Source organism: Notamacropus eugenii, chromosome 1 (genome assembly GCF_028372415.1).
Source record: "Notamacropus eugenii isolate mMacEug1 chromosome 1, mMacEug1.pri_v2, whole genome shotgun sequence".
Classification (NCBI taxonomy): Eukaryota; Metazoa; Chordata; class Mammalia; order Diprotodontia; family Macropodidae; genus Notamacropus; species Notamacropus eugenii.
The window spans coordinates 553,478,590-553,505,007 of NC_092872.1; the positions used below are offsets into that span (position 1 = coordinate 553,478,590).

Sequence of the window (26,418 nt, forward strand, 5' to 3'; positions counted from 1 at the left end):
CCCACTTGGAAAGGAGGAAAATCTGAGGCTGGGAGAAGTGAGTCATTAGCTTGAGGTTAATGGGAGAGGGAGAATTTGAACTAAGGTCTTCCTGTTTATTAGTAAGGGCCCTTGTACAATCAATCCAGAGAGCCCCAAGGTATGTGTCTAAATCTGACCCAAATCCAGTAGACTCTGAGTAAACTGACTTACTGGACATTCTTAATCTTGTTTTCTGAGAATTTACCTGTTTTGTCAAAGTTTCAGGATGCAAGAAAGCTTTGATTAATGGTCACATGCAATACCCTAACTCTTTTGAAGTCTTCAGAGAAGTATTCAGTAGCAGGTTTTACTAAGTTGGAAAGGTTTGGGGAATGACCCTAGCAACAGGCTTTGAGTATCACCTGAGAACCAATCTCAGTCTGGGGGTGGGGGAGGAAGAAGCTTCTCAAGGTGGTTACAAGGTAATCACTTCTTTTTTTGATGGCAGCAGCTCTCTTTGCAGCCCCCAGACCCAGAGATTTGTCAGAGTGGGAAAGAGCCTAGTCTCTGATTCTAGTCCAACTTCTCATTTTACCAATGGAGAAACTGAGGGTCAGAAAGAGGAAGTTACTGGCAGAATTGAAACATGATCCCTGGTATCTTGTCCCATAGCCCAGAGGTAGTTCCTCTGTACTATCAGATTATTTTACTGTGTGATGGAAAAGGCAATATCAATGAAACTGAAGAAATGTTATCTTCCATAGTGCCTGGCAGAAAAGGGGCTGGGCTCATAGTAAGCAGCCAACTGATGATTGTGAATTTATGAGTAGATGGTCTTGAAGCTCTATAAAAAGGAGAGAGAGCACCACCTGCTGTCCAAAGCATGAAATAAACTCAGGCATACACAAAAGAAGAATTTGGGTTGCGGCTTCCTTCTCTGCAGAATCACTTACTGTCCCCACCTCTGCTCCCCTATGTCACCTCCTCTGCTCACTCCCACAGGTGAGCATGCATGCAAATTTGATGTAGGTGAATAAAAGTTTATGCATTGTCCATGAGAATTCTCATCCCTGCTTCTAGTTGCCTCTGTTATTCTATCCTGACTTTAACCTCTATGGCATTCAAGTCATGTTTTATTTCAGTTTATTAAAATATTTTTAAAACTGTGACTTGGAGAAAAGATCAGATTTGTTCTCCTTGGTAGAATTGGGTGGAACTAGGAGCAATGAGTACAAGTTACAGAGTTTCATATTTCAGGTTGATGATATAAGGAAACAATTCCTGAAAATGAGAACTATCCAAAAGTGAAATTGACACTTAACGTGGTCAAAAAGAGGCTGCATGGCCACTTGTCGGAAATTTTCTAGGAGTCTAATTTATAAGGAGAGAGTTGAACAAAGTGACCTTCAAATGTCCCTTCTGGATATAAAATTACATGAAAAGCAAATATAGTGCATTCCTTACTTTTCTGAAAAACATAAATAATAGAAAATAAAAAGGGATGGCCAAGAGATGCTATAAAATCTATACCTTAAAATAATTTATTCTTAATTAACATATATTTCTAACAAGGGAGGTCATCTGGTTTCTCAGCCCACAGCAGAGGAGAAGATGTAGTGAAGGGTAAGAAAAGATGCTAAAGAATGGTACATTGACAGCATTGAGAGGTGATGCTGGACATCCTGGCAGTGAAGGAACAGAAGGAAATCTATTAAAAAAAAGTTAATGAAAAAAAAATAAGGATCAGAGAGGTTAAATGTTTTTCTTAGAACATAAAAGAAATAAGTAACAAAGTTGGCATTTGAACTCAAGTCTTGTTTTGAAATCTGTTGTTTCTTTAAAAACAGTCTTTAAAAAAGACTAACATTTATATTGTGTTTACTACATATTAAGTACTATTATCATCCCCACTTTCCAGATGAGGAAACTGAGGCAAAAAGATTAAGTAACTTGTTCAGGGTCACACAGCTAGTGTCTGAGTTCACATTTGAACGCAGGTCTTCCTGATTGCAAACTTAGCTCTCTCTCTCTCAATATAGATAAGATATAGATAGATAAATAGTGATATAGATATAGATATGCCACCTAGCTGTCTTCAAGGAAAGGTAAATTTGTATTTGGTAACCACAGCTTCTGAAGAGAACACTAAATTCCATTTTAGAAAGGCCTCTATCAAGAAGATACATTTTTAAAATGCTTTCTGTATTTAAAGTGGTAAGCATCTGGAAAATTCAGTCTGTGGGATACTCCAATGCTGAAGACGTAAGATAAATAAGGTATTACTGTATATACTGTGGGTTAGCTTGAAAGCAAATGGATGGATTATGTGATATCTCTAGGTTAGGTGGCACAACCTGCTGCCCACCGGCCAAAAGTGACCTGTGGGTATGCCAAAGGATTTCAGGAGGCCCGGGAAAAATATAGGGGAAAGCATCCTTTACATTTTTCTCGGGCTGCCTGAAATTCTTTGGCAGGCAACAGGTTGTGCAAGCCTGCTCTATGTCATCTTTGACATTATCTAGTTCAACTCCCTTACTTTACAGATGGGGAAACTAAGGCTCTGAAGGAAGTAGTGCCTAGACTCAGGGTCACACATAAGGTTCATGGAGGGGTAGAGAAAGGCAATCAAGATCATCCTATCAACACTCTCATTTTACAAATGAGGAAGCTGGGGCCCAAAAGAAGATTTGACTTGTCCAATGTCACACATGTAGCGTCAGAGTAAAGATTAGAACCCAGACTGTCTGTCTACGTGACCAACGTGTTTTCCCTTGCTGGGAGTTTATTTTGAAAGCAAAGAAAGATAAGAAAACATGGTGTAGTAGAAAGAGGTTTGACCTCAAAAATCTGTTGGACTGAACCCCTGGAAGACAGATACATGTGGGGAATGGAAGGTGGATGTTTTCAGTTGGCTTGCTACCCAACAGGGCTAATCCTGTGTATTTTACTCCCTCAATGGATGCTGTTTTTTTATTGGAAGGTGTGGTGTTCTTCTTAGGATTGGGTGTGAGGATTAGGACAGCTTAAGGATTCCAAGAAAGTCCCTTGTTAAAAAAAAATTCTGCCATGAGCACATTCTAACACCAGGAGAGTCAAGTGGGCCAACCCTGAAATGAGCACCTAGTTGAAATCAGCTTCTACAACTGGGGGCTTATAACAGGGGATAAGGAGGGGAAAGAACTGAGGAAAAAACTAGGTCAGGCTGTTATTCTCCCTTGACACATCTCTCTCTTTATTAGAGCTATTCCTAGATTTTTCCAGCCTGAGGGATCTCTATATCACCCAAAAATGCATAGGGCCTCCTCAGTCCTGCAACAGTCAAGTATTATAAGGCATTACCTTCCCTAGGGAAATAGCCAATTCACTCTTCCCTGGATGGTTATTTCTTCATAAATTAAATATAAGATATCTTCCTGTACGGATAGTTCTTTCTGTCTCAGCACAGTTAGCATGCTGCTGTTTGTCAATTTTCCTTTCCATATGTTTTATTAGCAGGTGGGTTTCTAGGCATGTCTGATTTAGATCCTTACCTGTGCTCTATAGGCCTTGTAATATAAGGGGACTATGAGAGTCGGTATTGAGTAAATGGAGGTGAATTTTGGAAAGTCTATATTTTAGATGAAAGGTAGCACTGCCAAGTGAAAATTACATTGAGCTGGGAGTCGGGGCACCTGAGTTCTAGATTTGCCTCAGACACAACCAACTTGGGCAAGTCATCTTAGACTCACAGAAAATAAAAGGGGATGGCCTTTCATAATCATAAAATCACAATCATAAAATCATCGACCTCTGTGATTAGAAAGACCCTGATGCTTATCACCTATGTGACCCTGGAAAAGTCATTTTACCTCCCTAAGACTCAGTTTCTTCATCTGTAGAAGGTATTGAATTAGAGGACCAGTAAGGCTCCATTTAGTACTAGATCTTTGATCCTATTGTAATCTAACCCTCTTATTTTACAGATGAGGAGACTGTATAGTACATGAGGTTCCCAGACTGGCCAAGGTCCTACAGTTAGGGCCTTCCTGTCCAAGGCTATCATAAGTCTGCTTAGTATATGTCTTGATTATACCAATATGTGTACATATTGTCTATTTAGTATAATTTAACCTCCTCAAGCACAGGAACTATTTTTTGCTTATGTCTTTGTATCATCAGAACTTAGTACAGATAAGAAGGGTTGAATAAATGTTGACTGTTTAATAAAAGATAGAGCTGGGATTATAACCTATGTCTTTCAACTCTAATAAGTTCTTTGCTTTTTCCTGTACTTTCTGAGCTTTATTTTCCTTATTTATAAAAATAGGAATAATGATATATGACTTGAGTTCCCACATTTGTAAAACTGGAATAATATCTGCTCTGTATGCTTCATAGGAGAGCAAATTAGGACATGTATATGAAAGCACCTTGGAAATGATAAAGATATAAAGACTTATCCTACACCTCATCATTTTAACTACGTTTACATGGGAGTAATATAGTGACAGAATCTCTTGACTGAAAGTCAAAGAGAACTGGATTCTAGTTTCAACTCTGTCCCTTTACTTCACTGTTCCTTAATTTTCTCCTCTCAAAGAGGAAAAGTTCAAGTCAGATGTTCTATAAGGTCCCTCCTAGCTCTGAAATCTGTGACTGAAAATCTGATGTCACACAATGGCCAACAGAGGCCAAATGTAAGACAAAATAACAGCTAGTATGCTTGAGGACTAGGAAATCTGATTCTGAAGACCTAGCAAGTATGTGGATTCTCATTGTTTTAGAAATCTGCCCCGGAATCTGTCCAGCCCACATAGAAATGATTCTCCGTTTAGTGTCAGGGTGTGCTTCCTGGTGTTTTTGTTTTATTTTTTATTAAGGGACACTAACAAATATAATGGATGAATGAAAAAAAAGCATTTATTAAGCACTTACTCAAGGTAGGGAAACAGTTCCTTCCTTTGGAAGCCATTGCCTTCCAGCCATTAGGGCTGGAGTTCTTATCCTGGGGATCTAAAGAGGAGTCTCTAAAGAGATTTCAAGGAATCCATGAGTTTTTAAATATTTTGACAACTATATTTCAATGCAAATGGTTTCCTTTGTAATCTCATGTGTTTTCTTCTATGTATTTAAAAACACTATTCTGAGAATGGATCCATGGGCTTCCCCAGACTGCCACCAGGGTCCATGACAAACAACAACCAAAAAAAAAAAAAAAAAAACCGTGAAGAGCCCTTGTAATAGAGAGAAGCTATGCATAAATACATCAATAAATGGGAGTGGTGGCCAAGGAGGGGTATTTTAGTCTATTAAATAACAAAGAAGGAGAGTGGCACAAAAGAACACTCAATTGATATACCTTTTCCAGAAACAATGTTCTTATTGGTTTAATTATAGGTCTCAAAGCAAAAATTAAAAGAAATTGGTGTGGGGGGGGAGTGGGGGAGAGGTATATATATGCACATACAGGGTGACAGGCTCAAGAAAGGCCAGGCTGAAAAAGCATAGTTGAGCCTGAGGCTGGCTAGTTAAAATGAGTTTCATCAGTTGGTTCGCCAATTTCACCAGTGATTTATTTCACCAATCAGGAAAGTCCAGTTGGCCACTATTAAATCCTGGCCACATAATCATCAGTGGAGTTATTATGAGGATTTATTTTATTTTATTAAATTATCTTATATTTATTTATCTTTATTTATTATAAAATAAATTATTTATTTTATTAAGTTATCATCTGCATTTCTGCAGAGCACAACCCCTCCATACCTTAGCAGGTAGTAAGATAGCTTGCTATTGTTTTAAAAGGGAAAAAAAAAGCATCACCTGATAGCCACTCATCTCGTACTGAGACTCTCAGAACTTAGTCAGACTGATGCTCAGAAGACTACATCCTCCGCCAGTGGTAGTGTTCTCGAGGACTCTCTAGCTTGGAATTATTTGCCAAAACTTTAGGAAGTTGGGGAGGTATAGCCTTCAAAAGCCACATCAAAAAGCTACTGGTGGAAGAAGACATTACAGAAATGTAAGTTATCATCATCAAAGGTGAAAATCAAATGAGGTATTTGTAAAGCCTTAGCACTGTGCCTGGCACACCTAGTAGGTACTTAATAAATGCCTGTTTCCTACCCCACCCCATATTAAAGGTGAAAATGGCTTTTTATTACAAAATCAAAGAGGACAGGTCAAAGGCCTAAGAGGATGAAGTATTAAAAGCAATTAGCCAATGACATTCTGGTCATCCATACACTATCTATGACCTACTGGATAGAATTCAGGGCTTGAAGTCAAGATCTGGGTTTGATTTGTACTTCTAACCCTACCTGTGGCAAATTACTCAAACTCTGCATGCCCCAGGCAGCTTCCCTAGGACTTATCTCAGATAGGTATTAGTATTGCATTGTACTGCATTGGTAGAAAAATTCACTCAATCATAGATCCTTCCCATTTTGTAAAATAAGTTACCAAAATATCGGTCTCCCAGAAGAGGAATTTTTCAGTCTTTCCAGGTTATGGATGGGTTTCTTATTACTACTTGCAGAAATTACTATTTCACCAGGGGGCGCTGTAACACTAAAGAAACACATTAAAGCCTTAACAAATACCCAGAATATGGCAGCCTGAAATTTGGTTTTCCTCTAGCAGAATATCTTTTTAATAAACACTTATTTGGGAAGGAATCATGTAAAGACTAGTGGATATGTAGGGTGAAAAGTTAAAAAAAAACGGTAATGAAAGTCCATTGTGATATATCTAAATCTCTATATACACATATATGTACACATATATGCATATATGAGCATGTGTATACATATATATACGTGTGTGTGTGTGTGTGTGTGTGTGTGTGTGTATTTCCCTGCCCTCTGTTCTTAGGCTGTTTCCCAAATAGCTCACAGGAATCTTTGAGACTCTTAAAATGTCATAACTTTTTTTAGAAGTACATAAGAAAATATTCTAAGAAGGAACTTCTTACCAGGGCCTCCCTTATATTTACACTTTATTCTGAAGGTATTTTTAATATTTTGAAAGGTAAGTTAATTTTCTATCACATACAGCTAGCCATTTCCTGTAACAAGTTTCAGAGGGGACAACTTTGCACAAGTCATACAATTAAAAGATTTTTAGAGCTGAAAAAGACTTTGATGGTCATTTGGTTCAAATTATGAATTTTACATATGAAGAGACTGAACCTTTCCCCCATCCAGTTTTATCATCATTTCCATATTTATACCTAATGCTATCATAGTTGCAAACCACCAGGCCACCTCTTTCCTTCACCCTTCAAGCTATGACATTCAGTGGAATTTGGTTTTAGAATAACTAGATCCAAATCCCACTTCTGCTACTTTGTATTCAAGCACACAGATATTGGACAAATTACTTTTTGTCTTTAAGTTTTAGATTCTTCCGGTTGAGAGGTTAAATCATATCAGCTCTAAATTCCATTCCAGTTCTAAATAGTCCTCCTTATAACCCTGCAAGGTTGATAGTGAAGGCATTCACCTCAATTTACATATAAAGAAACAGGCACAAGGAGATTACCCTTGGATAGTACTTGTGTGAAGTCAGACAACTCACTTTTCCTTTTTGAGACTTAGTTTCCTCATTTGAGATAGTAAGGGGTGGAGGCACCATGTGAACTGTCCCTTTAAAGTTCCTTTAAACCTAATGATTCTATGTGGATTTTCCCACTTCTTTTTCAGACTTCTAAACCCCTTTCCATTGCTAACTTGGAAGAGTCTTTTACAAAATCTCATCACCAGTTAAAGCTTAAGTAATTACAAATTTTAGGTGGATTTAAAAAAACATCATGCAATATCTTAAGAGGAGTATCTTCGCTATAAGGCTAGCTCATGGCTCCTGAAACCAAGCCTACAACCAATAGCCAGGCTCAGGAGAATAACACTACAACTTCCTATCCTGTGCATCCAAACTAGCCACTTCTTAGATGCTCATGGCTGTCTTTAACAAATACTACACGGAGCAACGCATAGCCAGGGATCACAGTACTCCAGTTTGGGGAAAAACCCTGGTGCCCACCTGTGTTCTGTGCCAGATCACTGATGCCCTGGAGTGGCCAAGCTTGTTCCGACAAGGTCCTTTATCATAATGTATTAAGAGGAAGTCATCCTGTAAAACAAGAAAGGGAGAAAAACAAAACAAACAAGAAATAGTAAATGAGAGAATTGTATTCATTCCATGAAACCCCCTGTTCTGGTAACTAAGCTTATGGGCCTATGAATAAATGGATTTGGTGAAGTTGAGTTTACATTACCAGAGCAAGGATTTCATAATCTGTGTGTATGTGTGTGTTGTCCCCTTTGTCAGTCTGGACCTTATCTCAGAATATTTTTTTTCATGAAGAAAAATAAAATTCATAGGATTACAAAAGAAAACAAACTGAAATGTAGTAATCTTTTTGTCTTTTTAATTCACAGATCCTACGTTAAAAACCCCTGTAGAATGAGTCCTAAAGAAGTCTTCACTGTGATTCAAAAAAGTCAAGTATCACTTGGGACAGTGGACTCTTGTTGGCTCAGAAGAAAAATATTGTGTTGCAATATTAACTTTGCACACAAAAAGACACTTGTGACATGGCACACTTTTAACTTTTTATATTCCTCAGATTTCTACTTATGTATTTCTATTCATTGAGACAATCATAACAGAGAAGGCAGGCTCAGGTAGCAGGGAGATCAGTGGACCAGGAAACTTAGTTTTCTTTTATTAGCAGAGTGACCCTAGAAAAGCAATTCACTTCTCAACCTACCTGACTTGTAAAATGGAAATAATATCATTGGAATCATCCACCTTACAGGAACATTGTGAGGAAAGCCTTTGTAAAGTTCAAAATATTCTATCAACAAATGCTAAGTGCTATTTATTCTTCCAGTCATAGTGATCTTTACCTATTCCTGGGCTGAGACCATATTCACTTCCATTTTTCTAACACTAGGAAATCAACAAAATCTCTTATGTTTCTGCATTGGCAAGAAAAAGTTATTTTTAAAAATTGGTTCTGGTTGAAAAAGGAAATGTCATTGCTTATTTAAATTGAGTATTCCAAAGAAAAAGTGAATACAGTTTATTCTTTCCCTGTGACTGTAAAAGCTCAGGCCCTCCTTTTGAAATGAATGTAAATAAACCTCAGGCCAGGAAGTAGCCCTTCTAAATATAAGAATTGGTGAACCTGGATTCCTGTGCTCTCAGATGTGGTTCTTAAAGACAACCATAACAGGAATGGAGGAGTTAGCTCTTTCTGGTGTCAGGACTCTTTTAAAAACAATTCCCTGGAAGATGGATGACTAAATATTTTCTCTAATTCTCATAACCTCTCGGAAACTTGTCCAAAATAGAAGTTATGAGTAAGAGATAAAGCAATTTCAGCTGCCTCCACATTTTAGGAACCCAAGAACATAAAAACAAGGTAAAAATCTGATAAACTAACACAATACTACCTAACCTTTAATATGCTTTCTCAGTATACACTTACCCACTACCCAGTGCAGAACAAGCTAATGCACAGGCTTGGACCAGAACTCAATTACCTTACGCCTTCCCAGGGCGTGAGAGATCCATAAAGCAGAAATATGCTCAGTCTTCAGTAGTAGTTGAGAGCACAACAATGTTGTGTAGCACAACAGAACTTAGCCAGAGAACTGAGGCAGAACGCATGTATGAGGTTCTATTTCATCTCACTAAGGAAAGGCAAAAGTATCCAGCTGGGGTCAGTTCTGTCCCCCCAACAAGTCACTTGGGGCAAAGACCACAGTTGGTAAACTGTGAATTGCCCATTATGAGAGGAGATCCAGCCCCAAGGAAAAATACTATTAAAGCGGAGGGAGTTAGAAAGTGAGCAAAAGGAAAAAAAATAAAGAAAATGGCTGAAATGACCAAAGATCTTAGGAAGGAAAAAACTCACTTAAAGACCCTGAGCAGAAAGCACATGAACCAACAGAGAAGATAATAATAAAGTAAAGAAATATGGGCTGCTGATCAGAGAAAAAAGTTCAGGCATATCTGAATCAATATTATCAGACAAAGGAAAATGAGTAAATGTCTGATAAGGCAGAGGACCCTGTGGATTCCAAAGAAAGTACAAAACCACAGCAAGATGTTCATGAATGATTTAAAATAGAATAAGAATTTTGAAAGCATCATTTATGTCCTGCACAGTGGTAATAATTGCCAAAATAGAAAAACTTGAATCTACTGGGGCAAGTCCCACTAAAGAAACAAAACAGAGGATAATTGATTGGGAATGCAAATACAAGGAAGTAAAGGACAATGTGGGAGAATGAAAGCAATAACATTAAAAGAAAATAAGATCTCCCTACAAGCAAAACATATAATTTCGAGGACAGAATGCTCAGAGACAACGTCAAGATTTGTAGGTCTCCCAGAAGAACATGATATGCCAAAAACCACAAACACCATAAAATAAGAAATAATACAAGAGAACTGCCCAGGATTTCTGAAGGTAGAAAACAAAGTCCCAATCTAAAAAATGCACAGATCAACTTCAGAAACATCCAAAAAATACAGTGCAAACTCCAAGACACATAGTTAAATTTAACACTGACAACAAATTCTACAAACTACTAGGAGAAAGATTTTTAAATATTAGGGAAAGGAAATTCAAATAACAAAACTATTTTTTCCCTACTAGAAATAAAAGGAGGAAATAGAATAATGTGTTCTGGAGAGTGAGGGGTTCCAGATGCAACTGAGAGTGATCTCTCTGCAAATCTCAGCTAGCCATTAAAGAAAAAAATATGGGTGTTCAATTAAAAGAGAAAAAGAGGCGTCCAAATCATTGCTAGACAGAAAAGCAATTTCTTGGAATTTTCTTTTTGAATGGTGTAACAGAAAGCTGAGTTGGACCTACAGTCAGAAGGTTTAAATCTGAATTTTATCTCTGATACTGGTTGGCCACCAGCAGTCTTCTCACCCTAGATAGGACTCTGCCCTGATTGGGTGATTCTGTGAACTGTACCAACATGTCATGATTTGCCTAGGCCATGCTCACTTCACACCTGGCTTGACCCCTGATTCTCCAGACCTCATTATCTCCTCACTAACAGCTTTGGCCCAAACATATGGTGTCTCTAGTCTTCCTTGATGAATTTTATTTTTCTTAGTACATACACAGTACTTTATAGTTAACAAAGTACAATGCATATGTTATCTCATTTTATACTAAGAACAGTTCCGTGAGTTAGGTGCTACTAATATGATCTCCATTTCTTATATATGCGTTGTCTTCCCTCCTTAGAATACAAATTCCTTTAGGATAGGGATTATTTTTTTCCTTGTACTTTTAATCTAGCCAGGAGCAACAGATAGGGGCAGCTGAATGGTACTGTGGATTGAATGCAAGACTCGGAGACAAAAAGAGCTGAGTTCAAATCCAGCCTCAGACACTTACTAGCTGTGTGACACTGTACAAGTCATTTAACTGCTGTTTGCCTCAGTTTCTTTATCTGTAAAATGAGAATAATAATGGCCCATACCTCCCAGGGTTGTCATAATTAAATGGGATAAAACTTGCAAAGCACCAAGTACTGAGCATGTAAATTTTATAGATAAAAATTTTTATTATATGCTATATATACTATATAAATACTATACAATATATACCATATAATTGTTATTCTCCTTCTCCTTTCCTCCCCATTTTATACAGGACCCAATGTATCCATAAGTCACTCAGTAAATATTTACTGAATGATTGAAAGTTTGTAACACATATATGTTTCTATCCCCATCTCATGACACAGACTTTGTAAAAAGCACTTTGCTATATTAAGATCAATTATGACCTCATCCCATGTCCCACTACAGTGTAACTAATGAGGCTTTTGGGTCTAACAATGGCAGGATTTGACTGGAGTCTTGGTATATTTGTCTAGGATGCCACATTTCCTTTACTATTGTGTTAAAGAGAATTTCAGTAAGCTGGCAGTTAGAAGCAAAAACAATGGGACAAGTTAAAAAGGGTCACAATCCACAAGACAGTCAATGTTAAAAATAAAATCCTTTGTGTCTGCTAGCTATCTCAAGTTTAATTTGTTTCTATTCTCCTATTTTTTTTAAAATTTTATTCCTGTTAAAAATTCATGATTTGAGGTTTGTGCTTTAACACTACTCATTTCAATACTAGTCAAAAACACCAAATTTCCAAAATTTTAATAGTTACAATCCACATGAGGTCATCATTGTTAATCAGTATTTTTAGGCTATCTGTTACAAGGATGGCACGGGGAGGGGCACAGGGAGATTTTCTACAGCACTTTTTAATTTTAAAATTCTATTCAACAAACAGTCATTAAATGCCTATTATGTGAAAAGCAGCGTTCACAGTGGGAGATAAAAATCTGAGAAATGATATTTATCATCATTATCACAATAATGATAACAGTAATAATAACAGTAATACATAACATCTCTATAGGACTTGGAGGTTTGCAAAGCTTTACATGTTTCATCACAGTTGATCCTCACAAAATCCTCTATTATGTTTCCTCTTTTGCAGATAAGAACACTGTGGCAGAGAGTGATTAAAGAACTACCCTTTATAGTTAGTGAGTGTCTGAGGTAGGATTTGAATTCAGGTCTTCCTACCGCTAAGTTCATTGTTATATCTACTGTGCCAACTAGCTACCTATATGGAGCTTAATTGTACCATGGCATGGAGAGGGGCAGAGCATAAATAGACACAGGAAAATAAATACCATACAAAGAAGGGCACAATGAGGGTACAAGAGAAATCCATATAAAATATTCTAGGAAAATGAAAATCTGAAAAGGGTGAGAATACTTTAAGCTAGTGGGAGGTCAAAGCAGGGAAAAGTTTACAAAAACATTTTCTTCATAATACCCAAACAAATGTATACTGAGATTCAGAGTGGTTAAGTGACAGGCTTCTCAGGCTGGGTTTGAACTCAGGTCTTCCTGACTCGGGCCCAGAGTTCAATCTAGTGTGTCACCTAGTTGCCTCTATCTATTTGAATGATTTCAGGTAAGTTATTTAAGGTCTGTGGGCATCAGTTTCAACAATAAAATGAAGAGAGCAGACGAGATAATGTCTGAGGTCCCTTTTAGTTCTATAAAACCTATAATTCTATTGCAAGGGGAAATTGGATAAGAGGCCTTCCCAAGGAGTTTCCTTCCAGTGAGATATGTCTTTTAGCAAGATGCCAGAAAGCAAGTGTGACTGGAAGGGGTCCAGTCATGTGGGAAGGGCTCCAATATAATCCCCTGCTATACAATTCTTTACATTACCTCTGTCCCAAACAAAACAAAAACCTTACTCCCACTGAATCTAGCAGAAGAGATAAGACAAGCACATAAATAAACCATTACAAGATTGATTCTGATTAGTGCCAGGTATGGAAATAAAATTAAGAAGAGGCAGAAATCAGTTCTAATAAAAGTGAGGGCAGGTTTTATGGAGATAGACCTTAGGTAAGATGTCAGTACAGATATGGAAGAAACAGGCATTCTAGGTAGATCAAACAGAGTGTAATAAGATGTTGAAGTCTTAGAGGATCGTGATCCATTTGGCTAGCACAGAACATTCACATAGGCAGCCAGGAACCTAGCTAAAAATCTAATGGATCAGAATTCTGGACTTAGAGTCAGGAAAGCTTGACTTTGAAAATTACCTCAGACATTTGTTAGCTATGTGACCCTCAATAAGTCACTTAAATCTATTGCCTCGTATAAAATGACAAAAATATTAACATTACCTCACAGGGTTGTTATGAAGATCAAATGAGATAATACATGTACAGAAGCCCATCTGGGTTCACTCTTCCAACTTGGCTTAACACTGGCAGGCTCAGCCCCAAAGGCAGGATGACTTCTCAGGGTTCTTTAAGTAACCCGGATTATCACTAGGGTTTCTCTTATTGGTGCTCATGAGCCCCCATTTGGTGTGCTCCCTATTGAGTTTCAGGCAGAGTTAATAAGCATTTAGACAGGAGTTATTTACTATGAGTAGTTGGTATACAATATTTTCCCATAAAAGCCTAAGGTACTTTCTCCCACAAGAATACAGAGTCTAGGGTAATAGTGGGCTTAAACTTAGATTATAAACTTGCATTAAATTTGGGTAGTGAAGCATACAAGTAGAGGACATGTGTGTCCAAAGGGTAAATTTCCTTTCTTTCATCAACATTCTTTTCTGGTTCAAGGGAGTCACATGCCTTGGAGCTGTTTCTTTCTTCAGGTTAACTTTCTCTATCTGTCTTTTATTTCAGTATCCCTCCTTGGTTGTCAGTCTGCTCTGGGTTAGATGTGCTGCCTAACTGATCTTTTCTCTTTGATGACAATCAATGATAGGTGAGGATGGGGGTGGGGTAAAGAGGCAGTAATTCTTTTTCTCTCCACCCAAGAGGGCTTGGCTTATTTAGGAATCCTTAATTTCAGAACTGAAATCTTCCACTGTTAGGCTAGTCCAGTGTGGAAGGAGCTCATTTATGAACTGACCAAGTGCTATGTTACACATAGATACAATGGACCGAACTAGAGATTCACAACTCATAAAGAGATTACAGACCATAAACCATTTAAAATATCACTGGGTCCATTGACTGATTAATGTATGGAGAGTTAAGTGATATGTGTATGTATATGTATGCACATACACCTATGTATATATATATATGTATATATATACACACATACATATCTATATCTATATCTATATATATGTGTGTATATCTATCTCTTTTCAACTCTTTAAGTACTATATAAATGTTGGAGTTTGTGTATCTATTTTTATGGGGGAGCTCTGACAGATAGGACTGGAGAAAAAGGCTAGAGCCATGTCACAGAAAGCCTTGAATGCTAAGCTAAAGCATATGACCAGAGAGAAATTGTCTTAAATCATGGATGATTTTCAAACAAAAAACAATATATGAAGCACTTATTAGCAAGAGGCTCTCTTTTTCTCCACAGACTATTACAGAGAAGCAAAATCCAATTGCCTAATGAAATACCCTCAATATGCCTTTTTAAGAGCATTCTTGGCCTAGTGCCTCACATTTTAGTAATTAGTATTAAATCTATGTGAATGTCTCTAATAACTGAACATAAAAGCTAAATCTTTTTGCTTCAGAATCTGTTTTCTATGGCAACCAAATTAAAATAATCTCTCCCTTCCTATATCACCTCCTCAACAGCACGTTGACTGAAAATGCTAAATAGAAAATATTCTGTCATCAAAGCTTGGTAGTTTTTGCTCCTATCTTTAACTATTATTAACTCAGGCTTGAACCAGACATTGAAAGGTCTTTGAATGATATTTTAATAACTATTTGAATACTGGTTTGCAAGGTCTGTGAGACAATATCCTTTTAGAGCAGCAGAGAGCATGTACAGATTGTCACTATAAAATTGGGTCATTCCAAAGGAAGAATGAAGATCTCTGAAGAACCAGAGCAGCCCCTGCCCATTTACAATCAATTGTAGAGACAGCAAACACATGGCTCACAACACTCCCAAGTTAAGCCCCAAACCAGATTAAAATGTAGCTCTCATCTGATGTTAATATATTGGTGTATTAAAATACACACACATACCTGTGTTTTTTATTTTCTTTTTTTTTCACATGTGGTTTTCTAAGTCAACATATGGCTGGCAGGGATCCTTATATACAGTTTAGTGGCCTCCATTTCTATTTGAGTTTGATACCTACCACTGAGCTAGAGAATTCAGGATGGTGGAAGGTGGGGAATCTATAGATGTTCCAGGTAAATTTTAATCCATTTCAAACACCTCACCTTTGGAACCTTTTGATAAAGTAGCCAAGATAAAGCAAATCAGAATGATTTGCCTTTCAATTCATGTCCCTTTCCATGACAACTTTGGGTGAAGTTCGAATGAGCTGATAATAGTAGAAAGGGGTAAAAGCAGAAAAATAAATAAAACTATGGATAATTTAGCCATCAGACAAGTAGCACCTGCATCATCAGGGACTTACAACTCACAGGAAAAGCCCATGCACCATTCACAAAGTATAGTCAACTACTGCTTATTTTTAAAATAAGAGAGAAGGAACTGGGTAGTCTGGTCAACTAAATATCTTGATCAGGGGCGGGGAAACTGTCTTTGTCTGAAGCCAAACTTCACAGAACAAATCCTCTTAATAAAAAGACTTGTTCTATAAAACTTGAACTCAATCAACAGGCCTCACCCAAGGACCTAGAAAGCCACATGTGGTCTCGAGGCTGCAGGTTCCTCACCCCTGATCTTGATTAATGTGGTTATTATGAGGAATACTGAAGTACAGTGGATTGAGGACCAGCCTTGGAGTCAGGAAGACCTACTACAGATCTGACACCTTCTTCTTTCATTACCTGTGTGATCATAGGCAAAACACTTAACCTCTCAGTGCCACAGATACAAGAGTTCATAAGGTACAGATAAATTGCCTTTCTGCTTAAATTGCCTAAATATTGTACAATGATATTTATTGCCTTTCTGCTTAAATATCACACAATGAAAAAGATTATAAAAAATTAATTACCTTATATCCTACACCAGAATTAACCTCCCATTCCTTTTTCTACCTGCCAAATCCAACTTTATATTATTATAATATATAACATTACACATATATTATATTAATTATATTAAACTTTCTCTATCTATTCCTATCACTCCTCTGCTCAAAAGTCTTCAAGGATTCCTCATTTCTTACCAAATAAAATTCAAATATCTGGCACTTAAGGAATTCCACAATCTGGTAGCACTTTTATCATGTTGTTTCCATTAATGTACTTTACTGATCCAACCAAATCAGAGTTTTCTGTTTTGTAATCCTGTTCCAATCTTTGTCTACATAGACTCCTCATTACTATCCATACATGCAACATCACAATAAAAACAATTTGCTCAACATCCCTGCTTTGTATAGTCTGTGCCTTTGTACAGGCTGTCCCTCTGTCCTCCTGAAATCCTTAGATTTATTCAAAGCCTGACTCAAGTGTTACCACTTATAAGTAATAATAAAAGGTAATGCCTTTCTTGACACTACCCCCTTAAATTACTTTGTATACATTATGTACTTCTCTACATACATGTCTTCCCATCTCCCAGCTCCTACTCCAAAGAGAATAAAAATTCCTTCAGTGTAGAGAATACTTATTTTGTCTTTGTTTTGCACAATGTCTAGCATTTATTTAGCACTTAATGACTGTGTGGTGAACTGAATTATTATAAACCTTGACTTGAAGTTTCCACCCAAGCAGGCAGCCCCTATGCGTAGAATGTCCTCTTGCATGTTCTGCCTGCTACAATCTTTAGCATCCTTTAAGAGAATAGGAACTGGACTCGTGATTTGATTGATGAAAGGAAGTCACAAAACTGCCTCCACCAGTGCAGATCAACACCTTCTCTGCCAAATTCAAACCAAGTGGCTTACTGAACTGGGAGAATTTCCAGGGTGACAAAGCTTGTGTATGTGAGAGGTGTAACTTCAACACGTCAGTTCTAAAGTTGACTGTCCACCAAGCAACATGACCTCCAGAGATACTTTAAAAACTAACTGAAATACCAACTTCCCTATTAACCTTTCCATGACTGTCCCCAAGAAATACTTTCTCTCTTTAGATTTAATAGGTTATTTGGTTTACCCCTCTCTGATGCACTTATCAACATGATACAATGCAAAAAGTCAAGGATTTGGAGTCAGATGGTCTTAGTTTAAATCGCTTCTTAATGCTTAGTAATATGGGAAAAGTACATGGTTCTCAGTTTCCTCATATATAAAATGGAGTTAGGCTAGGTAACCTCTGAGATTCCTCCTGGCTCAAGAATAATAATTCTAGAGGTTGAGCCAAGATGGCAGAGTAGAAGGATGGACCTGCACTAGCTCTCTTCCCATAGCCCATAAAATACCTAATAAAAATGACTCTAAACAAATTCTAGGGCAGCAAAACCCACAAACTGACAGACTGAAACAGATTTCCAGCCCAAGACAGCCTGGAAGGCTGACAGGAAAGGTCTATTGCACTGGGCTCAGAACGTAGCACAGCCTGGGCCACACAGCAAGGATGGGATTGGAGCAGACATCAGTGTGCGGCATCACACGTAGCAGCTGCGATTCCCAGATTTTTCAATCCACAAACTATAAATGTCAAAAACAGCTTCAAAGATCTGTAAGAAAGTTCTTTCACCAGGGTAAGAGGGGACCATGGTCCAGTCCCAACCCCAGCCCCAAGTGGCAGCAACGTCCACTTTTGGAGTCCTCTGTCTAAAGACCCTGGGGCAAATTGAGCAGCTGATCTGTATCTTGGCCCTGAGTGGCTGTCCTTGGGTGAAGAGGAGCATTGGCTGGCATGGTGAAGCTGGTGATGATTGTGGAGATGGAAACTTACTCACAGTTCCAAGGCAGAAAATAGTGCTTGTGATTGCTCCCAGACCAGAGTGCAGGCCAGGAGAGGAGTAAACTCTTCTTCCTTGATTGCGCCACCTTGGAGGAACTGAGAATGTACAGATCCCTAGAGTATACCCTCCACTTGACAAAGGACTCAAAAACAAAGTAACTGGCTGGGAAAATGCCCAAAAAAGGGGAAAAAATAAGACTATAGAAGGTTACTTTCTTGGTGAACAGGTATTTTCTTCTATCCATTTGGGTAAGGAAGAAGAAAGCATACCATCAGAGGAAGACATCAGAGTCAAGGCTTCTATGTCCAAAACTTCCAAAAAAAAAAATGCAATGCAATTAGAATGCTTGGCGTTTGGGGGGGGAGGGGAGAAAAGGGGAAAAATTTGTAACCCAAAATTTTGTGAAAATGAATGTTAAAAGCTAAATAAAAAAAAAAAAATGAAAAAAAATGATAAAAAAAAAAAATGCAATGGTCTCAGGCCAAGGAAGAGCTCAAAAAGAATTCTGAAAATCAAGTAAGAGAGGTGGAGGAAAAATTGGAAAGAGAAATGAGAGCAATTTAAGAAAATCCTGAAAAGTGAGTCAACTGCTTGCTAAAGGAAACCCCCAAAAATGCTGAATAACACCTTTAAAAATAGACTAACTCAAATGGCAAAAGAGGTCCAAAAAGCCAAAGAGGAGAATGCCTTAAAAAGCAGAATGGGTCAATTGGAAAAGGAGGTTCAAAAGCTCACTGAAAAAAATAATTCTTTAAAAATTAGAATGGAGCAGATAGAAGCAAATGACTTTATGAGAAACCAAAACATTATAAAACAAAACCAAAAAGAATGAAAAAATAGAAGACAATGAGAAATATCTCACTGGAAAAACAACTGACCTGGAAAAAGAGATAATTTAAAAATTATTGGTCTACCTGAAAACCATGATCAAAAAACACCCATACACCATCATCCAGGAAATTATCAAGGAAAACTGCCCTGATATTCTAGACCCAGAGGGTAAAATAGAAATGGAAAGAATTCACTGATCACCTCCTGAAAGAGATCCCAAAAGGAAAACTCCTAGGAATACTGTAGCCAAATTCCAGAATTCCCAGGTCAAGAAGAAAATATCACAAACAGCCAGAAAGAAACAATTCAAGTATTGTGGAAATAAAGTCAGAATAACACAGGTTTTAGCAGTTTCTACACTAAGAGATCGAAGGGTTTGGAATATGATATTCCAGAGGTCAAAGAAAAAGGATTAAAACCAAGAATCACGTTTTCAGCAAAACTAAGTATAATATTTCAGGGTAAAAAATGGAATTTCAATGAAATAGAAGACTTTCATGCATTCTTGTTGAAAAGAGCAGAGCTGAATAGAAAATTTGACTTTCAAATACAAGAACCAAGAGAAACATGAAAAGGTAAACAGGAAAGAGAAGCCTTAAGGAACTCATTAAAACTGTTGGGAGTGGAGGCAACTACTTACCTGAGCTCTTAGACAAACTCCTTCAGATACCTCTAAAAAAAGAGAATCTGACTGGATTTTGGAGGGGCAGGATCCAACAGGAGACAGACTGTGGCAGATTCACAGCCCAGGACAGATTGGAAGGTTGACAGGAAGGATCTATTCAATAGGGCTGGAAGAGCACACAGCATGCAGGCTGTACAAGAGTGTCCCTGATGAGCAGGAAGCTCCAGAAAGTCTGAGGCAGTAGCCACATTGCAGAATCTCGAGCATATCAGCCCAGGACAGGAGTCCAGCAGAAATGACCAAGGGAGAGCCTCAGAGCCCCAGGTATCTGCAGCAGCTGCTCCAGAAACTGTCAGTCTGCAGATTAAATGTCTGGAAGTCACCTACTTGTACTTCTGGGAGCCAAAATGGCAGAGTGATCAGTAAATGTTCTCTCCCCATCCCCTTATTGACCTTGAAAGACCCAAAAATATTTCCCCAGTAAAATGCCTGGAACAGTGGGATTAGGGGAAGGGGCAAATACTCTCTTAGTATTCAAGGCTAGGAAAATGACGAAGGAGGGTCCTTTTTGCTGTGGCTGAAGGGAACCAGTGCAGGACCAGAGCTGTCCCAGACAGCCCCACCTCAGTGAACCAGGAGCAGATCCTGAGCCCCAGGGATGTGGGGCCAGCAACCACCAACACCAGGACCCCAGGCATGTCTCAGCACACCAGGCGAATTAGGAAGACACTAGGGCAGATGGGATCACCAACCGCTGAGCTTGCCTATGCTCTAGCTCAGAAGACGTGACCTGCTGTAGCCAGACCATCCCTCCCCCACACTTAATGCAGCTAGCTCCAGGACAACCCAGAAAGACTTCACCTGGCCTCTGCTTTCTCACATCAGGCAGCTCAGCACCAGGTAAGCTGCAGCATTTTAGCTTCTAGCTGAAAGAACCAGAGGCCACAATACACAAAGCCTCCAGTTCAAGGCACAAGAACTGTAGGACAGAGCCCTTTGTGCCCTAGAAGCAGAGTTTTATTTTAAAAGCCAGGAAAAGGGTGATCACCATCATCATGAGTAAGAAGCAAAGCAGAAAAGAAAAGAACATAGAATCTTTCCATGAGGACAAGGACCAAAACACGAACACCAAAGAGGTCAGCATTGAGACTGTACTCCCATCTGAAACTTCAGAAGAGAATATGAACTGGTTGCAAGCACAAAGAGCACTCTTGAAAGAGTTGAAGAAGGATTTCAAAAGTCAAATTAGAGAAATAGAAGAAAAACTGGCCAATGATTTTAAAAATGTGAAAAAAGAATTCACTAAAAAGAACAGTTCGTTAAAAAGGAAAATGGAAAGGGAAGCTCAAAATCTAATTGGGAAAACTGGACAAAAGGAAAAGGAAGTACAAAAACTAACTGGAGAAAATAACTCCTTAAAAGGATTAATTAGACAGATGAAAAAGGAGATGCAAAAGCTAAGTGAAGAAAACAATCTGATAAAAATTACAATCAGCCAAGTAGAAACTAATTACTCTATAAGACATCAAGAATCAGTCAAACAGAATCTAAAGAATGAAAAGATAGAAGAAGGTGTAAAATATCTAATTGGAAAAACAGCTGATCAGGAAAATAGATCCAGGAGAGAAAATCTAAGAATTATTGGTCTATCAGAAAGTCATGATGAAGAAAAGAGCCTGGAAAATATCTTCCAAGAAATCATCAAGGAAAATTGCCCATAAGTCCTAGATCCAGAAGGTGAAATAGTCATCGAAAGAATCCACTGTTCACCTCCCCAATGGGATCTCAAACTAAAAACACCAAGGAATATCACTGCCAAATTCCAGAACTATCAAGTGAAGGAGAAAATACTACAGCCAGCCAGAAAGAAACCATTCAAACATTGAGGAGCTACAGTCAGGATCACACAGGACCTGGCAGCTTCTACATTAAAATATCGAAGGAATTGGAATATGATATTCCGTAAGGCAAAGGAGATGGGACTACAACCAATGATCAATTACCCAGCAAAGTTGAGCATAATATTTCAGGCAAGGAGATGGACATTCAATGAAATAAAGAATTTCCAGACCTTCATGATGAAAAGACCAGAACTCAAAAGAAAATTTGATCTTCAAACACAAGTATCAAGACAGGCATAAAAATGCAAACAGGGGTAAAATAAAACTTATTATTCAATAGGGGCATACTGTTTACATCCCTATAAGGGAAGATAATACTTGTTAATCTTGAGAACTATATATTTATCACGATATATAACAGGGATACATAGATAAAGGGAGAGGGTATAAAGTAAATGATAATAATGATAAAAATGTGATTTAAGGGTGCAAAGAGATTGTAACATGAGGTGTGAAAAGGAGGCAGAAAATGGTAAATTACAACACAGGAAGAGGCACAAAATTATATTACAGTAGAAGGAAAGAGGGGAGAGAGATGAGCATTTTTTGATATTTACTCTCATCTGATTTGGTTCAAGGAGGGAACAACAAAATTAAGTATATAAATCTAACTATCTCTACAGGCAGTAGGAAAATAAGGGGAAAGAAAAGAGAGGGGAGGCTAAAAGCAAGGAAAGAAGTGTTGAGGGCCAGGGTGGAGTGCGGTTGACTAGATCAGGATAGACCTGCCTGGGAAACTGTTCTTTGACACTGTGCTCATTGTCATCGGGAATGACTCTCCATGCCCCCCAGATGTTGCTGTCCCTGTGAGACAAACAAGAGAATTACAGAAAACAAGGGATATATGTAAAATAGATGCCCTCTAGGCTCACAGTCTTTAAGATAAGACTGATTAAATCACTAGGGCAGGAGACAAGCAGAATGTCCCCTAGGCTTGCAGTTTCTGTCTATAAATACCCGGACCCTCAGATCAATAAACGGAGTTGGTCTTTGCTTCTCCTACCTCCCGTGTCTTTCTTCATCACCACATCACCTAGCCACGTAGGGACAGCAGGCCGTCCACTACATCTGGTGCCCGAAGAGGGACATGATCCAGGAAAGGGACTTGTCTTTCGGTGATAGTGGCCCCCTGGAAAGGAGCTCAGAGTTGTGACAAGGCAACTAAGGTAAGGGGAAGCCCCGAAGAACCCCTGCAAGGGCATTTCACTTTGTCCGAGGTTCTCGCAGGCACAGTAAAATCTCAGCACTTAAAGGCTTACGGGGAGAGCTTACTGTGTTAACAGAAGCAAAAGGCAGATTCTGTTCATAAGAGGTTAACGATGGGTCAGATACTTCTTAAGGGCAGAAACACTCAGGTAGAGGTGGTTGTGGAAAAGGAGGAAGGGGAAGAAGAGGTGGGTTCCTGGTCAGAGGAAGCCTCAGCACCCCTGGAACCCTAGGCTCCCACAGAACCGCTGCCATTCTATGCTCCTCCAGAAATCCCAGATCCCATTAACGCAGAAGGAGTTGCAAGAGAATTCACCCCTCTGGATTCTAAATTTTTACAGGAATTAAAACAAGGGGCAATCAATTGTGGACCAAGTAATCCTCACATTCAGTCTCTTCCAGACAGCATTTCTGAGACAGCCCTATACCCCACTGATTGGTGTAATTTAGATAAAATCATTCTTGAAGGAGATTATTAAATGTGAAAATTTGAATTTCACAAAGTATGTTTGGAACAAAGTAAAAGAAATCAAGCCATAGGTCTAATTTGTGCAGAGGATTTCTGACAATCTTCTCTCGGTTTTTTGAATTCTTTCTTATTGTCTGTATATGTATTCTGTCTCTATGTTCTGTGTGAGTGTGTTTGTGTGTTAATCTCTTTCCCATGTTTTCTCTTTTCTTCCCCCTCATCCCTTCTCTCTGATGACTGCAGCATCAGGGAGGAGTATGGGAGAAAGAGAGAAACTAATCTTATATTGCTAAAGGCAGTTTCAGATAAGGTATACAAGGAAATAACGCATGTGCAGTTTTAAGGAAAGCATAAAAGTTTTGGAAAGTTGTTGGTAAAATTCTCTCTTTCTACCTTCTAACCCTGGCCAGGTTGGGAAGGTGGAGAGAAAGACAAGAAGAAATCAGGGAAGCTTTTTCCCTCATCAGAGAGGCAGGCTGACTAGCATTTTAATTATCTCATGCCTCACCTAAAAGAGAAGTTTTTGTATAATGGGAAATAACCAAAAAGTAGGTATTCTGGTCATATTTTAAGTGAAACATGTCACTCCTAATTGCATGTTTAAAACAGATCAGGATTTGTTATATTATTTGGCACTAAGGCATATTGGAATAATGCATGGATCTGAAAAAGACACCTCCGCAGAGATAAAGCTTTTGAACTCTCCAGTAGAACCAAGGGAACTTGGCACCACTGGATAGTTGTCCAGAAGTCTCCCTCACTTCAGCTGATAGATTCAAAAGCCCTCTCTTTCAAAGAAGTTCTTAAGGAGTGGACACAGAAGTAAAATTTACTTGAGTAAAGGTTAGAACCATTAAGATTTTTTTTTGCCCTGCAGTCCCAACTCATCATTCAGCTAGGACTACAGTGAATTGTAACTCTTATCATTCCAGATTAGATCAAGGGAAGAGAATGCTAAAGAATAGCAGGGAATTTAATTTACCCTCCCCGAGGGTAGGGGTTGGGCCACAGCAGTAGGAGATCACAAGCCAACCAGCCCCTACATTTAGTAAGCCCAGTCTTCTATTAATATTTATATGTGATGGTTTGGAAATGTAATTAATGACACCTAAGTTTCACAATTTGTGTTCCTGTTGTGCTTCTAAAGTGCACAAAACTGAGTAACCCCTGCACTCCAGAAACAGTGTTAGAGAAACCAATTTCTAATCTGAATTTTGTTGAAACTAAAAGATGTTGGGAAAATTGTGTAAAACCAGTTGTTATTTTAAATTTTATCAGTCCTGCTAACCTTGTCTTATAGTGTTTTGGTTTTTGTAATCGTCATTTAGAAAACCAGGTATTTTCACCTTTGCCAGTTAAAGAAGTTTCAGTTAATACCATATGGCTATCATTTTTAAAGTTTACTATTTTAATGCTAAACCTAAAATTGTTAATTGATTACTGTATGTAGAAAGAAAGGAAATGAATGAAAACTTTATTTAGATGTGCCCATTCACAATGGGTGAGGTACCAATCTCCTTTATTTTATAAAATTGCTAAGGCCCCTAGGAAACCATCATCAACCCTAGAAAAGAAACTTGATTGGCTTATGCAAATTATAAACAATGAATAGGACTTGTATAAATTGTAATACATGGACAGAATTTTTGACAATTGACTTTTACACATAAACTTGAAAAGGAAAGATCTTAATGGGATTCCCTTATGCATATGAGTCCTGGTAAATCTTTTATTGTTTACTGTAACTCCATGAGAATAGGAATGACTATCTGGCTCTGAGCTGATGAATGAATTTTGCTGTTTAAGGCGAAAGACATTTGAGACCATAAATATTTTTGTTTTGAGTTTGAATTTGGGTGTGGTTGTTTGCAATCAGTATCTGAGAGAAATACCACAAGCTACTCAAAGGGAATATTTCCCACCTGACTATTCCTGAGTCTGGCTATGAAACAAATACTACATAATTGGAGAATTTTACTCTTATCTGAATTCAAACAAAGGCAAGGATGTTTTATTCTGTCATATTTGCTATGTCACATGTCCCTGTTTTCTCTTTCTATAGCAAATTTCTTTGATCAATAGTAAGTGACCAACAAAACTTGTGAGCCCCTTTTGTGTAATCTTACTGGGAAATCTAATATTTTTATCTGAAATTAGAACATGTTCAGCAATCTAAATAAACTACTTAAGACTCACCTAAGATGCCCCATTGTTTAAAAGAATTTTATAAGCAGTATTTTTCTGTAATCAGTCTCTTACTGTTATTAATGTGAGAGTATATATTGCACCTTTTTGACTAAAGCATTGTGTCATCTAGGAATTCTGTGATAATTAAGAATTTGGTTTGTTGTAATACTTGGCCATTCATATCACTTAAGGACATTTTCATACCAACTAAGCTTTATGGATTTTTAATTTTAAAGGTTTATTTTTGTTTCAAAGTAAAAAGAGAACTATAATTTTAAAGGTTTTCAAAATTATTTTCTTTATAAAAGTATAGTGACTGTTAACATCAGGAAAACAAAAGAAAACACTTTCAGAAGAAATATTTTAAAATAATCTCTTATAAAGCCCACTAAATTTTCATTTTCAAGACAATGTATTGATAAATTAATATGTAATGATCTATAAAAGCAGAAAACATCTTGCTCTTTTAATCTGAATTCATAGTCATTCCATGGCCTAAGCAAAAGTTTAGTGTTTGAACTTATTAACAACTTAATTTCTAAAAGTTTTTCTTCCAGAGTCAATGTAATCAGAGAAGGAGAAACTAGCCTGTGAAACAATGATGTACATCTATTCAGTTGTAAGTTTTCAAGTTTGAAATCTCTTTTGTTTAAGACAATATGGTTATGCTAGTGAAGAGTGATAACTTGGGAGTTATCTTGTCTATGGTAATCTTACCACTTAACGTGGCTTTTCATACTCAAATTTGTAGCCAGATCTTCCTGAATCTTCCCACTTAATCTGGCCTTTCATATTCAAATCTGTTGCCCTTGGCCTAGCCTGGCCTTGTTTGCCTGTTATGCGAGGGAAATTATTGTTTATTT

The 26,418-nt window shown here is 37.9% G+C and overlaps 1 protein-coding gene across 4 annotated transcripts in view; it reads right to left on the minus strand.

Moving 5' to 3' along the window:
• The window catches only part of RNF144A (ring finger protein 144A), a 164,767-nt gene that overhangs the window by 7,426 nt on the left and 130,923 nt on the right, over window positions 1-26,418 (minus strand). For all 4 annotated transcript variants that reach the window (XM_072634284.1, XM_072634287.1, XM_072634286.1 and 1 more), the window contains one exon: window positions 7,981-8,070. In XM_072634284.1, the coding sequence (XP_072490385.1) occupies window positions 7,981-8,070 (90 nt within the window). The remainder of the gene's footprint in view (window positions 1-7,980; window positions 8,071-26,418) is intronic.